Below are 15,192 nucleotides of genomic sequence, written 5' to 3' on the forward strand. Positions count from 1 at the left end.
GACTACCAGGTACCAGCATCTCCCACACTGGGGAGTCAGACAAGGAAGGCAGTGAGGAGTTCCAATGGGTAGGGATCTGCGGAGCCCTCCACTTACCAGCGTTGGGTCCTTTAGGGCTAGCGCCATGTCCTCCCTCCGCGCGCGGAGCAGGGCCAAGAGAGGTTGGCAACCCAGACAGGTCCCTAGTTCCCTCAACATCCCCCCCCCCCGCCAAAAGTCCTACAAGGAGCAGAAGTGGCTCCCCTCTCTTTAAGTTGCTTCTTTGGAAAGTTCTGAATGGTCGCCTGGTGAGGGAAGCCTCCGCGTGCAAAAAGCGCTACATTTGAAAAGAACAAACGCACGTGCGCTGCCGGAAGTCCGGGCCAACAACGAAGGAAATCCCCCATTTATGGTTCCTATTGGCCCACCTCTCACCACTTAGCTCCCAGCGCAGAGTTCTGGGTAATGTAGTTTCTCTCCTGCACGCAGCCACCTCAATCACCTGAAAGAACTTGACAAACTCTGGGTGAGGTGCTGGGCAAAGTTGGCCTGAGGCTCTTAGGAAGGAGGCAGGGCGTCCCATCTTCTTAAAGGGGAAGCATTCAGATTTATCTGCCACCCATCACAGATAGCTTTAAAGACACATGATTTCAATGCTTCCAAAATACGACTAGATCAATCACAGGTACTGAAATTGAAAATGTGATTTAAAAACTTCTAACAGGAGTTCCTGCTGTGGCTCAGCGGCTAAGGACCTGATATTGTCTCTGTGAGGCTCCCTGGTCTTGCTCATTGGGTTAAGGATCCCAAGCTGCTGGGTACATAGCAGATGCAGCTCAGATCTGGTGTTGCTGTTGTTGAAGCCCTGAACAAAGAAAGAGACCGTGTTTATAAAGGCAAACTTACATTCAGGTTGGGAGGGGGTGCGCATGCATAAGCAGGGGTGCAAAAAACAAAGTGGCGGTTAAAATACTTTAAATCTTAACTAATGAGAGTGTTTCGGTTTACAATGATGATTTATAAGTAAGGTTCATATCTTCTAACTTTAAGCAAGCAGCTTATGTCAGCACTAGAGAGGCAACTAGGTGGGTAACCTTGTAGCATCTGCAGTCCCCCTTATCAGCTAACTTTGTTCTAAGAAAAAGGGGCTGCGGCCGGAGACTTAGGTACCCGGCTGATTGCTTTACACTGGCCCTGTGGAATGTCAACAAGGCCCAGGCCTGTGTATGGAGCTGTGGAATGTTAACAGGGCCCAGGCTCATGTCCTTCACTATAGCTGTGTGCCTTTATTTGACCCCCGGCCTGGGAATTTCCATATGCCACAGGTGTGGCTGTAAAAATAAAATAAAGAAAGAAAGAAAAGCTTTAAACAGGAGTTCTCTTGTGGCGCAGCAAGTTAAGGATCCAGCATTGTCACTGCAGCAGCTCAGGTCACTGCTGTGGTGCGGGTTTGAGCACTGGCGTGGGAAGTTCCACTGGCTCAGCCAAAAAAAACCCCCAAAAAACCTCCAACAAACAAAAGTCCAGGACCAGGTGAATTCTATTATTTAGAGAAGTGTTAACCCATATTCTACTGAAACTCTTCCAAAAAACTGCAGAGGAAGGAACACTCCCAAACTCATTCCATGAGACAGCCATCACCTTCATACCAAAACCAGACAAAGATACCACAAACAAGAAAATTACAAGCCAGTATCATTAATGAACATAGATGCAAAAATCCTCAACAAAATATTACAAACAGAATCCAACAATGTATTAAAGGATCATAAAGGGCCTATGTGTCCCCACTCCATCTGCCCCTGGATTTCTCCTCCTTAGTCTCTACTCATCCGAATGCCTCTGTCATGTCTGTTAAAAGTGCAAATCAGGGAGTTCCCGTCGTGGCACAGTGGTTAACGAATCCGACTAGGAACCATGAGGTTGCGGGTTCAGGTCCCTGCCCTTGCTCAGTGGGTTAATGATCCGGCATTGCCGTGAGCTGTGGTGTAGGTTGCAGATGCGGCTTGGATCCCGAGTTGCTGTGGCTCTGGCGTAGGCCGGTGGCTACAGCTCCGATTCAACCCCTAGCCTGGGAACCTCCATATGCCGCGGAAACGGCCCAAAGGAATAGCAAAAAGACAAAAAAAAAAAAAAAGCCACCAAAAAACAAAAAAAAAGTGCAAATCATGGTGCACTCACGTGTTAGGTGTTCTGCTTTTGAAGTAAGCTTCCTTAAGCACTGGCCATAAATAGCTATCGAAACAGAACTAGTCCTCCATTTGAAGTTCTTCTCGCCTCTGCCCCAGTCACATTTAGTCCTTTAAGTTAACCCCCTTCCCCATGAACTTAATTTCTGTCCCAAATATGAGGACTTATAATGGGAAGCCTTCAAATTCTTACAAGAAGAAAAGCAGCAACAATGAAGATTCCAATGTAAGATTTTCTGGAAGGACTGAGCAGGGACTTTATGTCTTAAATTTACACTAAAGTGCTTTCAGATCTTGTCTGAAAATAAAATTACATAATCTCTAGAAAGCGAAGGCACTTTCATTCAAGGATATTGGGGAGCCCAGTGAAATCTCTTTTCAAAGACAGAATGGCACATGAAGATAATCAACGAAAAAAGGAAAGCTAACCGAGTAAAGAATAAAAATTTATAAAGATTCATAAGATCTTCAGTTATTGGTATTAGCAGATGCATATTATGAATCAACTGTGCCTACCATACTACAAAAATCTTTGAAAAATGGAAAATTAAAAAAAAAATCCCCTGGGAAGATAATTTTGAATGTTAGATAAAAACAAATCAACCACATAGCAATACACAGACTGAAAGATGGAAATTACAGAGGACAGAGTGGAAAGACCTACCTTACAACTAACTGGAGTTCACAAGAGGAGAAAGAATGAACATAGGTAAATATATGGAGAAGAAAAATTGTTGAGCACAGGAAGATGCCGCTTCATAGATTTCAAAACTGCTTAACAAATCCCAGGCAGGAGAAAAATAAAAAAATTTGACACCCAGAAACATGCAAAATTGTAGAAAATGTATTTGGTTACTGAATCCAGTTCAATGCGTGGAATTCTAAGGCGAAAAATTCTAATGTCCTAGTTTTTGTGTCTCCCTTTAAAATCTTGCATTTGTGTGTGTGTGTAACTTATATTTTAGTATTAAAAAGGTCATTCTTCTAAAAGAACATTGACCAAGAGATGTACAATTCTCATAGAAGGAAATATTAAAGCCAACAGACACGTGAAAAGATTCTCAATCTTATTAACAATAAAAGAAAAGCACACTTAGGCCACAATGAGTCACAATGTGACACCTAGCAGATTGGCAAAATTTGAAAGTTTCACAAAAATCAAATACTGGCACTAATAGTTGCCAACTCAAATAACTATAAACCATGGTAGGAGTGCAAAATTGGTACAACTTTGAAAAAAGTCATTGTCTAATAAACACATAAGTGGGAATATACTTTGTATTGGCAAATCTTTCCTCGTTTACAGGTCCAAGACTTATGAAGAATCCGGCTGATGCTACAATGCTTTGAAAAACTACTGCTGCTATAGGGACTAAATAACACAGCGACAATATACCAAGGTGGAAACATTGCCTGGTGAATCTTTTTTTGTGTGTGTGTCTTTTTAGGGCTGCACTCGCTGCATATGGAGATTCCCAGGCTAGGGGTCAAATCTGACCTGTAGCTGCTGGGCTACACCACAGTCAGGGCAAAGTAGGATCCCAGCCACGTTTGTGACCTACAGCTCACGGTAAAGCTGGATCCTTAACCCAGTGGGCGAGGCCAGGGATCCAACCTGCGTCCTCATGGGTACTAGTCAGATTCCTTTCTGCTGAGCCACGACAGAAACTCCTGCCTGGTGAAATCTTATTGCATATAAGCACTTGACATATTTCATAATGATACTACTTATAATTTTTAAAAATAAGTACAATTGTAATTAAAAAAAAATGAAAGTGAAGGCAACAACACAAATTTACACCAACAGTAGACTGCTCTGGCCTTTGACACACCTTTGCCCAGCGCCCGAGTGGGTGGGCTGGGCAAACTCAGAGACTAAGCGCTTCCGGGGACTGCGGAGGGTCATAGGTGTGGTTCTTCCCAGAATTGAGGGTCTTTGTTCTCAAAGCCCTCACTCAAGTCCGATATTCTTGAGTCCTTCGAGGACATGGAACACACATCAGACAGCAATCAGTGTCCTGGAGACGGCCTGCAGCAGGAACTTCCCAGAAGTATGGTTGGTCCGCGGACAATTACTGTGTGACAGCCCGGGCACAGGGTATTTTGGGAAATACAGTCCTCGGCAAGTGGGAGCCAAATATTCAAGGCCTATACGAGCAGGACAGTGTGGCAGCAGGACTTTGGAAGAGAGGAGCCTTTCCGCTGGTAGAGGCCAGTTCTTGTCCTGCACGAACAAGTCTCCCTTTGCCCGGTGCGAGCAGACAAAAGACCCAAAAGACGTTTAGCGGCCCCATAATTTTCTGGGAAGCGTAGTTTCGCGGCCCAGGCGCCACTGTCCTCACAACGCAAGCAGACGGCTGCCGTTGGTTCTGGGAAGCGGACTTCGCCAGAGAAGACTGTTGCCCTCTCGGTACTTCGCGGATGTTTCTCGCGGACCGCCCCGCGAGCCCCCTTTCAGGAGGGCCGGGTATTTTCCACAAAGCCCAGGCCGGGGATCTCGCGGTGCGTCGAGATCGCGCGGCCGCGGAGCCTTCTGGGAAGTGTGGTTTTTCCGTAGGCGACCATATGAGGCAAAGGCAACTTTTGTCCCTGACGCGGAGGAGTCTGCCAAGTGCAGCCCGGCTGTGGGCTTTGCCCTTGGTCTGCCCTGCAGCGGAGTTCTCCGTCCTGGAATCAGGGAGGACTCTGGGAAGTGCCGGTCCAGCGAGGCAGTCCGCCATTGTCCGCTCGCAGCGACCGGGAGAGTCAGGTACGCGGAGGTGCCGGCTCAGGACGACCGCATCCCGCTTCCGGGCCAGTGAGGTCAGCCGAGCAGTCAGGCAAGTGAGGATCCGGGAAGGGGCGGCTGGCGGGCCTCGGCCTCACGCCTCCCCGGCTTTGGGCCACGGCTGCCACGACCATACTGGTCCCCGGGTCTGCCTCGCGGTGTGAGCGCAGGCAGAGCCCCCCCGCCCCCCGCCCCGGCTTCTCTGGGTCTCTGCGTCCTGCCTTGTGAAAGGGGAGGAGGGAAGGCGCTTACCTCTTGGAGCTGTTGTGAGAAGGAAATGGGAAAGTGAAAGAAATCGCCATCTACAGTTTTTTTTTTAATCCAATGTGTAAACCTTGAACAAATTGTTTCTATATGGCCGAGTTTGTTTTCTCATCATTTAAAACAAGAAATCTGGAATAATGTCAATGCCCACCCTGCATAGTAGTGAAAATCGAACGAACTCTTATTTAATGTTATTATTACTGTTGTTTTATGCGTCCTTCACTTTTGTGTATAATAGTTGATTTACACGCAGATAGAACGTGTACCAAGGAACACCCTGTTAATTCAGGGAAAGGTTGGAGCCCTGGAAAGTGGTTCCCAGTGTGATTTTTCCATGGAAGCATGTCCAGAGCTGCAAGATAAGCGTAGTATTTCATGACTGCTTTTCCTGTTCTTGATCTGCCTTCTCAGGCACTGACCTGCTGTAAGAAGAGAGCCTGGAAAGAGGACTGTGTTGACTGTTGGAATTTGCAGTCATGTTTCAGGTAAGTTGATGTGTCCTCAAATGTTCCTGAAACATCTTGTTATCAGGACTCTTGAGTGCTCTGTGTCTTCTACCAGTTCCCATCTCACAAAGTCCATTTCGGGACTGGATCTATGATTCCTTTCATTATAGGGAAGGATGGAGTCCACAGAACTACAAAGTACTGTCTTCTCTCAGTGCCCCTCTTTTCTACCAGTTTTCTCTCTGAAGAGTCTTGGGCAAAACTTTTTTTTTTTTAAACAATTTAAAATTCAAGTTTGAAAGGTTAGATTATTTGCTTTACGGTGGTCGAAACTGTATCCTGTGGTCTCAGTTAATGGTATATATCAGTCCTTTCAGCTGTTCAAGTCAAATGTTTGGAGTCATCCTTGATACCTCCCTTTCTCTTATAACTGTCATTCAGACACTAGTTGGATCTAAAATATACACAGAATATCTACACAGTCTGACCACTGGTTACTCAATGACTGCCACCACCGCTGCCACCCTAGTCCAAGTACCTAGATTATTGCAGTAGTCATCTTATTGGATTCCTTGCTTCTGCCCTTGACTTTCTTCAGTCTCTTCTCAATACTGCTGTCATTCCTCAGCTTAAAACTCTTCAGTGGCCCAAACTTAGAATAGAAGTCAGAGTTGTATGGCGGTGTAAAAATCTTTGTAGCTAGGCTCTCTTATTGTCTCTCTGATCTCATCTTTCTTCTCTCTTTGTTCCCTGATGGCTGCTACCTCCAGGCCTTGGAAGTTGCTGTACCATCTGCTTGGACTATTTTTTCCCTAGAAAAACTGGCCTTCTTACCTCCTTTGTATCCTTGCTCAGTGGTTACTTTCTTGATAAAACTTCCTTGAACATCTATTTTAAATTGCAGTTGCCTTCTCTTGACTATCACTTCCACTCCTCTAGAACTGTGTTGTTTTTCATAGCATTTATCACTCACTAGCTGATACACTGTATGTTTAGTATGTGCATGTGCTCATTGTTTGTCCCCTCTCAGTGGAAGGGATATTTTTTCTTTTTTGTTGACTGTTTCATCATCAGTATTTGGAGTGTTATCTGTCATAAAACAGATACTTATAGTCTTTGAGAGAAGGAGTGGTAAAAAATGGCGGGGGCAGGGAGTTCCCGTCGTGGCGCAGTGGTTAACGAATCCGACTAGGAACCATGAGGTTAACGATCCGGCGTTGCCCTGAGCTGTGGTGTAGGTTGCAGACGCGGCTCGGATCCCGCGTTGCTGTGGCTCTGGCGTAGGCTGGCAGCTACAGCTCCGATTCAACCCCTGGCCTGGGAACCTCCATATGCCGCAGGAGCGGCCCAAGAAATAGCAAAAAGACAAAAAAAAAAAAAAAGGCGGGGGCAGGGAGTTCCCACTCTGGTGAAGTGGGTTAAAGATCCAGTGTTGCCACGGCTGTGGTGTAGATCAGAGCTGCGACTTGGATTTGACCCCTGGCCTGGGAACTTCCATATGCAGTGAGTACAGCTGAAAAGGGAAAAAAAAATCATAGTGCAGAATCATGGGGTAGAAGTGAGGCCTGCACAGAAGGCATGGGGTGGATATGCAGAGTCAGAGTGCTGGGCGAAGCCTGTTTCTTGGGAATATTAGATAATTAGAATTTTAAAAACTTTTTTTCTTAAAGTAAAAACTGGGAGTTCCCGTCGTGGCGCAGTGGTTAACGAATCCGACTAGGAACCATGAGGTTGCGGGTTTGGTCCCTGCCCTTGCTCAGTGGGTTAATGATCCGGCGTTGCCATGAGCTGTGGTGTAGGTTGCAGACATGGCTCGGATCCCGCGTTGCTGTGGCTCTGGCGTAGGCTGGCAGCTACAGCTCCAATTGGACCCCTAGCCTGGGAACCTCCATGTGCCGCGGGAGCGGCCCAAGAAATGGCAAAAAGACAAAAACAATAAATAAAAAATAAAAATAAAATAAAATAAAAGTAAAAACTGGAGGGAATTCCTGTCGTGGCACAGTGGAAATGAATCCGACTAGGAATCATGAGGTTGCGTGTTCCATCCCTGGCCTCACTCAGTGGTTTAAGATTCCCCCAAAGAAAGAAGAATGCATGTTTATCCCAATTCTGATTCCTATCTGAAAACCTGTTTTTCTCCTTTTTATTATAAAACTCCTCACAATTCTTTCCAAGGGGGCATGGGGTGGCACAGTCTTTATGACATTTGCCTGGCAAAGCAATAAAGCTATTTTTTCGTCCTTTTCTCAAAATTTTTGTGTTTCAATTCGGCACTGGCAGACAGAGACCAAATTTCAACAACACCCATAGGGGACAATTGATAATATCTAGAGTTTTTTTTTTTTTTGTCTTTTTGTCTTGTTGTTGTTGTTGCTATTTCTTGGGCCACTCCCGAGGCATATGGAGGTTCCCAGGCTAGGGGTTGAATCGGAGCTGTAGCCACCGGCCTACGCCAGTACCACAGCAACGTGGGATCTGAGCCGCGTCTGCAGCCTACACCACAGCTCACGGCAATGCCGGATCGTTAACCCACTGAGCAAGGGCAGGGACCGAACCCGCAACCTCATGGTTCCTAGTCGGATTCGTTAACCACTGCGCCACGATGGGAACTCCCCTAGAGATGTTTTTGGTTGTTTATAACCCAGGGGGCAAGGGGAGTTGCTACCAGCATCTAAATGGTAGAGGCTAGGGATGTTCCTAAACATCCTAAAATGCACAGGACAGCGCCTCACAATAAAAAAAATTAACTAGCCTTAAAATGTCAGTAGTGTCAAGGCCGAGAATCCCTGATTTAAATAAAGAGCAAAGAGTATCTATTAGTGAGATTATGTAGGGTTTCTTCCTCAGACTGTTAATACAATGATATTCATTAATATCAAAACTTAGAATATGAAATATCTTTGCATTGGTAGAATAAAACATAGTATTTTATGCAATTAATGTCCTTTTTTTTTTTTTTCCGGCCCCACCCATGACATATGGAAGTTCCTGGGCCAGAGATCAAATCTGAGCTGCATCTGTAACCTCTGCCACAGCACTGGGCTGGGGATCAAACTCGAGCCTTCAGCAGTGATCTGAGCTGCTGCAAAGACAGTGCCAGATCCTTAACTGGCTGTACCACAATGGGAACTCCTATAACGTTGATTTTTTTAAAAATTTGGTTTATCAGGTGGGAGTTATAAAAGCCAAACATTTAAAAACCACTGTGAAAATAGGAAAGGATGGAAATTTTCTCAGTTCATATGATAAGGTTAGCATAACCCTAATACCTGGGTAAGAGTAAATATAAATTGAGAAAAGAGTTTTCCCTGGTGACAAAATGGAGACCTTCTCCCTCTCCCTTTTCTTAAAAGTGTTTCCTTTAGAAAAACCAGTAATTTTATATCCAGTCCTTTTGAGATGTTTGTAAGTCTTTTTCAAAGCTAAATTAGGCTCTGCCAATTTTACAAAGCAGTAAAGTCTTTCTTAAGAGCCTTGGAGCCATCTCTTTGAAGTGAAAATGTGAAAGAAGATGCCGGTTAATGAATCTGACTAGGAACCATGAGGTTGCCGGTTTTGTTTATAAATTGGTTATTTATGTCTGTCTTTAATATAAAGATGGTATTTTTTCTTTCTTTTTTTTTCTTTTTAGGGCTGCACCTATGGCCTATGGAAGTTCCCAGTCTATGGCTCTGGCATAGGCTGGCAGCTACAGCTCTGATTAGACCCCTAGCCTGGGAACCTCCATATGCTGCGGGAGCGGCCCAAGAAATGGCAAAAAGACAAAAAAAAAAAAGACGATGACGACCAGTGTCACTGGTGAGCATATGTGTAGACTATCCAAATTAAGTAATACAATATTGCATCCACACTTGGAGTGAAAAATTTACAATAGCCAAACAATGTCTATTTCACCAATGAAAGGTAGTAATAATGCCATTTTAAATATGTACATTTTTTGCATATATTTTAATTTGAAGAACAATTAAGCTCTGTGTGTGTGTGTGTGTGTGTGTGTGTGTATGTGTGTGTGTGTCTTTTTGCCTCTTTCTAGAGCCGTTCCTGCGGCATATGGAGGTTCCCAGGCTAGGGGTCGAATCGGAGCTGTAGCGGCTGGCCTACACCACAGCCACAGCAACGCGGGATCTTTAACCACTGAGCAAGGCCAGAGATCGAACCCACAACCTCATGGTTCCTAGTCGGATTCATTAACCATTACACCACGACGGGAACTCCCCATTAAGTTATTATTGAACATTTAAACTTTTTCTAAAGTTTTGGTATTTTAAATAATACCATGAATGGATACTTTTGGGAAGAAATCTATTTCCCTTTTTTTTTCCATTGTTCTATTCAAGGACTATCTATGGCATGAAACCACCCTTCAGTCTTCTTGCCCAGGGGACTCAAATTATTTTAACTATAGACTATGAATATGCAGTTTAATAATGTACCATAAATGCTTTTGCTTTTTGTTTATAAATTGGTTATTTATGTCTGTCTTTAATATAAAGATGTCTTTTTTTTCTTTCTTTTTTTTTCTTTTTAGGGCTGCACCTATGGCCTATGGAAGTTCCCAGTCTAGGGGTTGAATCAGAGCTGAAACTGCCATCCTACACCACAGCCACAGCAACTCAGGATCCCAGCTGCGTCTGCAACCTACACCACAGCTCATGACAATGCTGGATCCTTAACTCACTGAGCGAGGTCAGGGATCAAGCCCACATCCTCCTGGATACTAGTTAGGTTTGTAACCTGCTGAGCCATAATGGGAACTCCTAAAGATGTCTTTTTTTCTGAACCTATTGTATTCTTCTTTTTTTTTGAACCTTAGTGGATCATCACGCTTTATTGCTTAACTGTCATGTAAGCTATAAAAAACACAACTAAACACTTGACTATATGCTGTCAAACATTGAATGCTGATTTTAAAAAATTCTATAATTCTATTCCCAGTTAATTCTTGACTTAGATCAGATTCCTGATTATTGTCACAATTGCTGAATCTTGTTCCCTTTCTTCCACACCAGGGTAATTTTACCTCTTGACCAGTTACCAAAGAGGCATGGGCTATGGTTGAGCCTAAATATGTTTGCTATTTCAGGTGACATTTAGTGATGTGGCCATAGACTTCTCTCATGAAGAGTGGGGATGGCTAGATTCTGCTCAGAGGGATTTGTACAAGGATGTGATGGTCCAGAATTATGAGAACCTGGTATCTCTAGGTAAGCATATCTCTCCCTCCACCCCAATGAGGGGGATCTTTCTTCTGCCGCTCTGAATTGCTAGAGATCCTCCTTAGTAAATGGCTAAATTTTTGTTTCACATTCCCAAGGAAATGTATAGCTCTCTTGTATCCTGCTTGAAGATTATCTTCCTTTTTCAGTGAACACCCTTCACATCTTTCTTTGGTCCCTTTTTTGATGATGGTTTCTCCTCTGTGAAGACTATAGCTTAAACAGTGTTTTTCTATACTTTTCCTGCAAGCAGGTCTTTCCATACCTAAGCCATATGTGATTGCTTTATTGGAGGATGGCAGAGAACCTTGGATGGTGGAGGAAAAACTGTCAAAAAGTTTGTTTCCAGGTAAGTCTTAGTGAATCAGGCAAAAGAAGTCTCTGTTAAAAATGTTAGAAAGTATGGAGGCATTTTAGGATATTTTAGGGATACTATCATCAGAGATTCTAAATGTAACAAAAATTTAAGGATCCATAGCTTAGATTTCAAAATGACTATTCCTCCATCCCATATTATTATCTTTCTACATTATTCATGTCATCTAATAAAAAGTGGAGGTTTTTATCATAATAATCCAAATTGTTATTTATTTGAAATGAAATAAGGCAAATTATTCTTTTTAAGTCCACTTAAGGAAAAACATATCAATGATTTTAGGCGAACAAAGCTGTCAATTAGAAAATCCCTCTTCTCCTAAGGCAGAACTTCAGAGATCAAATATGAACATAAGTACTAGAGGAAGTAAGGGATTTGTAAGAAGGTTTCTAAGAACAGTATTTTCTAATTTTGGTAAATATGATTTCACCCAGATCCTACATAATCTCACAAAGACTAAACCTTTATGAGCCATAAGAGTATTTAGATTACTTTGTTATCATTGTGGCTGTTTAATGCAGTGCTATGAATTCTGCATTTTAAGTATACTAATCTGACAGTAAATTGAGATTAATCAAAGGTTGGAGAACCAAGGCTGTGTGAGATAAAATGTGGTGTTTCACAGAGTATAGGCACAAAATGTTGGCTTGGGGTCCAGAATACCTTCTGCATTTTCTTTCTGATAGTTTTGTTTACCCCCCCACACACACACACATACTGATTTCCTATATTTAACCCATTTCTTCTATTACACTCTGTTCCTGCCTTTGTGAGTTGTTTGTATTCTCTAGGCTCCATTTGAATTCTGTTCAGAAAAATCACTGAATATATGAGAGTAGTCAGAGCTATGTGTTTTCTTGGGGTTTGGGAAGGGAGGCCAACTCATTTATTTATTTATTTATTTTTTATTGAATTCTCTTATTTCTGCCATAGAAGTTTATTTTTAAGAAGTTCAGAAAAAGCAGTATTTTGCTGTCTTGATATATTACAGATTGGGAATCAAGACGTGGAAACAAAGAATTATCAGTGAAGGAGGATATTTATGATGAAGATTCACCCCAAATGGTAATAATGGAAAAAACTATAAAACAAAGACATGAATTTTCAAATTTTAACAGGGACTTGGATTATATAGAGAAGTTGGAGGGGAAGCATGAAAATCAGGTAGAACATTTCAGACCAGTGACCCTCACCTTTAGAGGAAGTCCCACTGGGGAAAGTGCTTACAAATGCAATACATTTAGAAGCATCTTCCATTTAAAGTCTATTCTTTCTGAACCACAGAGAATTTCTGCTGAAGGGATGTCACATAAACATGATATATTTAAGAAGAGCTCACCAACAATTTCAGTTATAAAAACTGAGAGTATCAATGGTGGAAAGAAACTTTTGAATTCTAGTCAAAGTGTGGCAGCCTTCAGCCAAAGCAAATCTCTTACGCTTCACCAGACTTATAATAGAGAGAAAATCTATACATGTAGTGAATGTGGGAAAGCCTTTGGCAAGCAGTCAATCCTTAATCGCCACTGGAGAATTCATACAGGAGAGAAACCCTATGAATGTCATGAATGTGGGAAGACTTTTAGCCATGGCTCATCCCTTACTCGACATCAAATAAGTCACAGTGGAGCAAAACCTTACAAATGTATCGAATGTGGGAAGGCCTTTAGCCATGTCTCATCACTTACTAATCATCAAAGCACTCACACTGGAGAGAAACCATATGAATGTATGAATTGCAGAAAGGCTTTTAGTCGTGTTTCACATCTCATTGAACATCTGAGAATTCATACTCAAGAAAAACTCTATGAATGTCGAATATGTGGGAAGGCCTTCATTCACAGGTCATCTCTCATTCACCATCAGAAAATTCATACTGGAGAGAAACCTTATGAATGTAGTGAATGTGGAAAAGCCTTTTGCTGTAGTTCACACCTTACTAGACATCAAAGAATTCATGCTATAGAGAAACAATTTGAATGCAACAAATGTCTGAAAGTCTTTAGCAGCCTTTCATTTCTTACTCAGCATCAGAGTATTCATACTGAAGAAAAACCTTTCGAATGTCAAAAATGCAGGAAATCCTTCAACCAGCCTGAATCACTGAATATGCATTTGAGAAATCACACTAGATTGAAACCTTATGAATGCAGTATATGTGGGAAAGCCTTCAGTCATAGGTCATCTCTCCTTCAACATCACAGAATTCATACTGGAGAGAAACCTTATGAATGTGTTAAATGTGGGAAGACCTTCAGCTGTAGTTCAAACCTTACTGTACATCAGAGAATTCATACTGGAGAAAAGCCATATAAATGTAATGAATGTGGGAAAGCATTTAGCAAAGGTTCAAATCTTACTGCCCATCAGAGAGTACATAATGGAGAGAAACCCAGTAGTACAATAAGTGTGGAAAAGCCTGTAGGCCATGTGAATCACTATACATGTGAAAGATCATATAAGAGAGAAATTGTATAAATGTAGTTATTTGTCATAATATATTGTAGCCTCATGTCTTCCCTGATTCATCATCAGAAAATTTTTACTGGAGAAAATTTATGAATGTAATGAATATGAGAAAGTCTTTAGCAATGATACAAGCCTTATTGTCTGTCACAGTTCACACTGTGGAGAGACTATATGAAGGCAATAAATGTAGGAAAGCCTTTAGCATTAGTCCCTTAATTGACATAAGCAAATCCACACTGGAGAAAAACCCTTTACATGTGACTAAAATGGGAAAGACATTAGGCACTATGAATCTCGAAACATTAAACACAGGAGAGAAGCAACATGAGTATAAAAATTATGAGGGGTCCTTCAGTTAAAGTGCATCCCTCATTCTACATCAAAGAACTCACACTGGAGAGGAAGCTTACATAATAAATGTAGCCAAGGGTCCACTAAGCATTCTTAGCTTGTTAGATAACAAGATTAATACTAGAACAGCCTGAAAGATGTAGGAACTATGTGTCTTTGCAATGATGTTAATTTGTAAACAATTCTACGGGAGTGCAAACAAGCACATTGTACATGAATATGCATATCATGGTTGTAGCAGCATGCATTTTACTCAGTCCTACATAGAAATTATCTCTAGCTAGTGGGCACATGAAGGTACTTAGTCACCCAGTGGACCCAGTAAATGTTATAAAATTGAAAATTAAAGTTGCAATAGTAAAAAGTGGTGTGAATAAAATTTTTGGTTTCTAATAAAATAACCCTGTATATATTGAACTCTTTGACACACTGATATTTCTTACAAAATTTACTACTTTCCTCTTGAAGAATTAAGATGAGCTTTCCTATATTGCCTTTGGTGAGAGACTAGCAAACTTAGAAAAAAAAATGGCCTGATCTCTGTGCAAAGAATGCCACTATTTTGGTGAGGATAATCCACAGCCCATTTCCAGTTGGCTTAATTAATGTGTTTTAATTTTTACAAATGCTGTGAGAACATAACCTAGAAACCACTTTCAGTGAGGGACTACAGCAGAGTGGATATGCTTTTTAATCTGGATCCTAAAAGGTTAGGTACTAATTACAGTGGATAACTGCAGATTCTGTATCGGCAGATTCAACCACTCGCAGTGGGAAATTTTCTTTTTAAAGGATTTTATCCAGAAAGTTGTAAAAAGCAAAAATTTGAACTTACTGGCTGCAGGCAGTTATTTACATTGTATTAGTTGTTCTCAGTAATCTAGGGATGATTTAAAGTCTGCAGTTACTAGGCTATAGCAAATACTATGCCTTTTATGTAGATAACTTGGTGCACCTGCAGATTTTGGTACCCTGGGGGGATAAGGTTGTATGTTCATCCTGGAACCAGTCCCCTGTGGATACTGGGGACAACTATTATAAACTGCGTGCAGGCACGCGCAATCTTGGGGGTCATTCTAGGCAAAAAGACAAGTTCTATCATGTTTAATGCAGCTAGAATCCACTATCAAGTTTC

General features: G+C 42.0%; 1 protein-coding gene across 3 annotated transcripts; it reads left to right on the top strand.

Moving 5' to 3' along the window:
• Positions 1-4,779: 4,779 nt before the first annotated feature.
• On the top strand, positions 4,780-14,474 carry LOC125133498 (zinc finger protein 181). 3 transcript variants are annotated; one of them, XM_047791656.1, is made up of 5 exons: positions 4,780-4,917; positions 5,611-5,684; positions 10,729-10,849; positions 11,112-11,210; positions 12,229-14,474. In XM_047791656.1, exons 2-5 carry the CDS (start codon positions 5,676-5,678, stop codon positions 13,713-13,715), a joined length of 1,716 nt encoding a protein of 571 aa, XP_047647612.1. In that variant the 5' UTR covers positions 4,780-4,917; positions 5,611-5,675; the 3' UTR covers positions 13,716-14,474. The 3 variants fall into 3 exon arrangements, with proteins under 3 accessions (XP_047647612.1, XP_047647613.1, XP_047647614.1); XM_047791657.1 differs by lacking the exon at positions 4,780-4,917 and adding an exon at positions 4,929-4,987; XM_047791658.1 differs by lacking the exon at positions 4,780-4,917 and adding an exon at positions 4,929-4,987 and having other exon boundaries at positions 11,115-11,210.
• The last annotated feature ends 718 nt before the right edge of the window (positions 14,475-15,192 follow it).

Source organism: Phacochoerus africanus, chromosome 8 (assembly GCF_016906955.1).
Source record: "Phacochoerus africanus isolate WHEZ1 chromosome 8, ROS_Pafr_v1, whole genome shotgun sequence".
Taxonomy (NCBI): domain Eukaryota; kingdom Metazoa; phylum Chordata; class Mammalia; order Artiodactyla; family Suidae; genus Phacochoerus; species Phacochoerus africanus.

Coding starts and splice junctions, on each gene's coding strand:
- LOC125133498 (XM_047791656.1), top strand. Junction 10,850..11,111: donor TGAGAACCTGGTATCTCTAG/GTAAGCATATCT, acceptor TTTTCCTGCAAG/CAGGTCTTTCCATACCTAAG. Junction 11,211..12,228: donor GTCAAAAAGTTTGTTTCCAG/GTAAGTCTTAGT, acceptor GATATATTACAG/ATTGGGAATCAAGACGTGGA.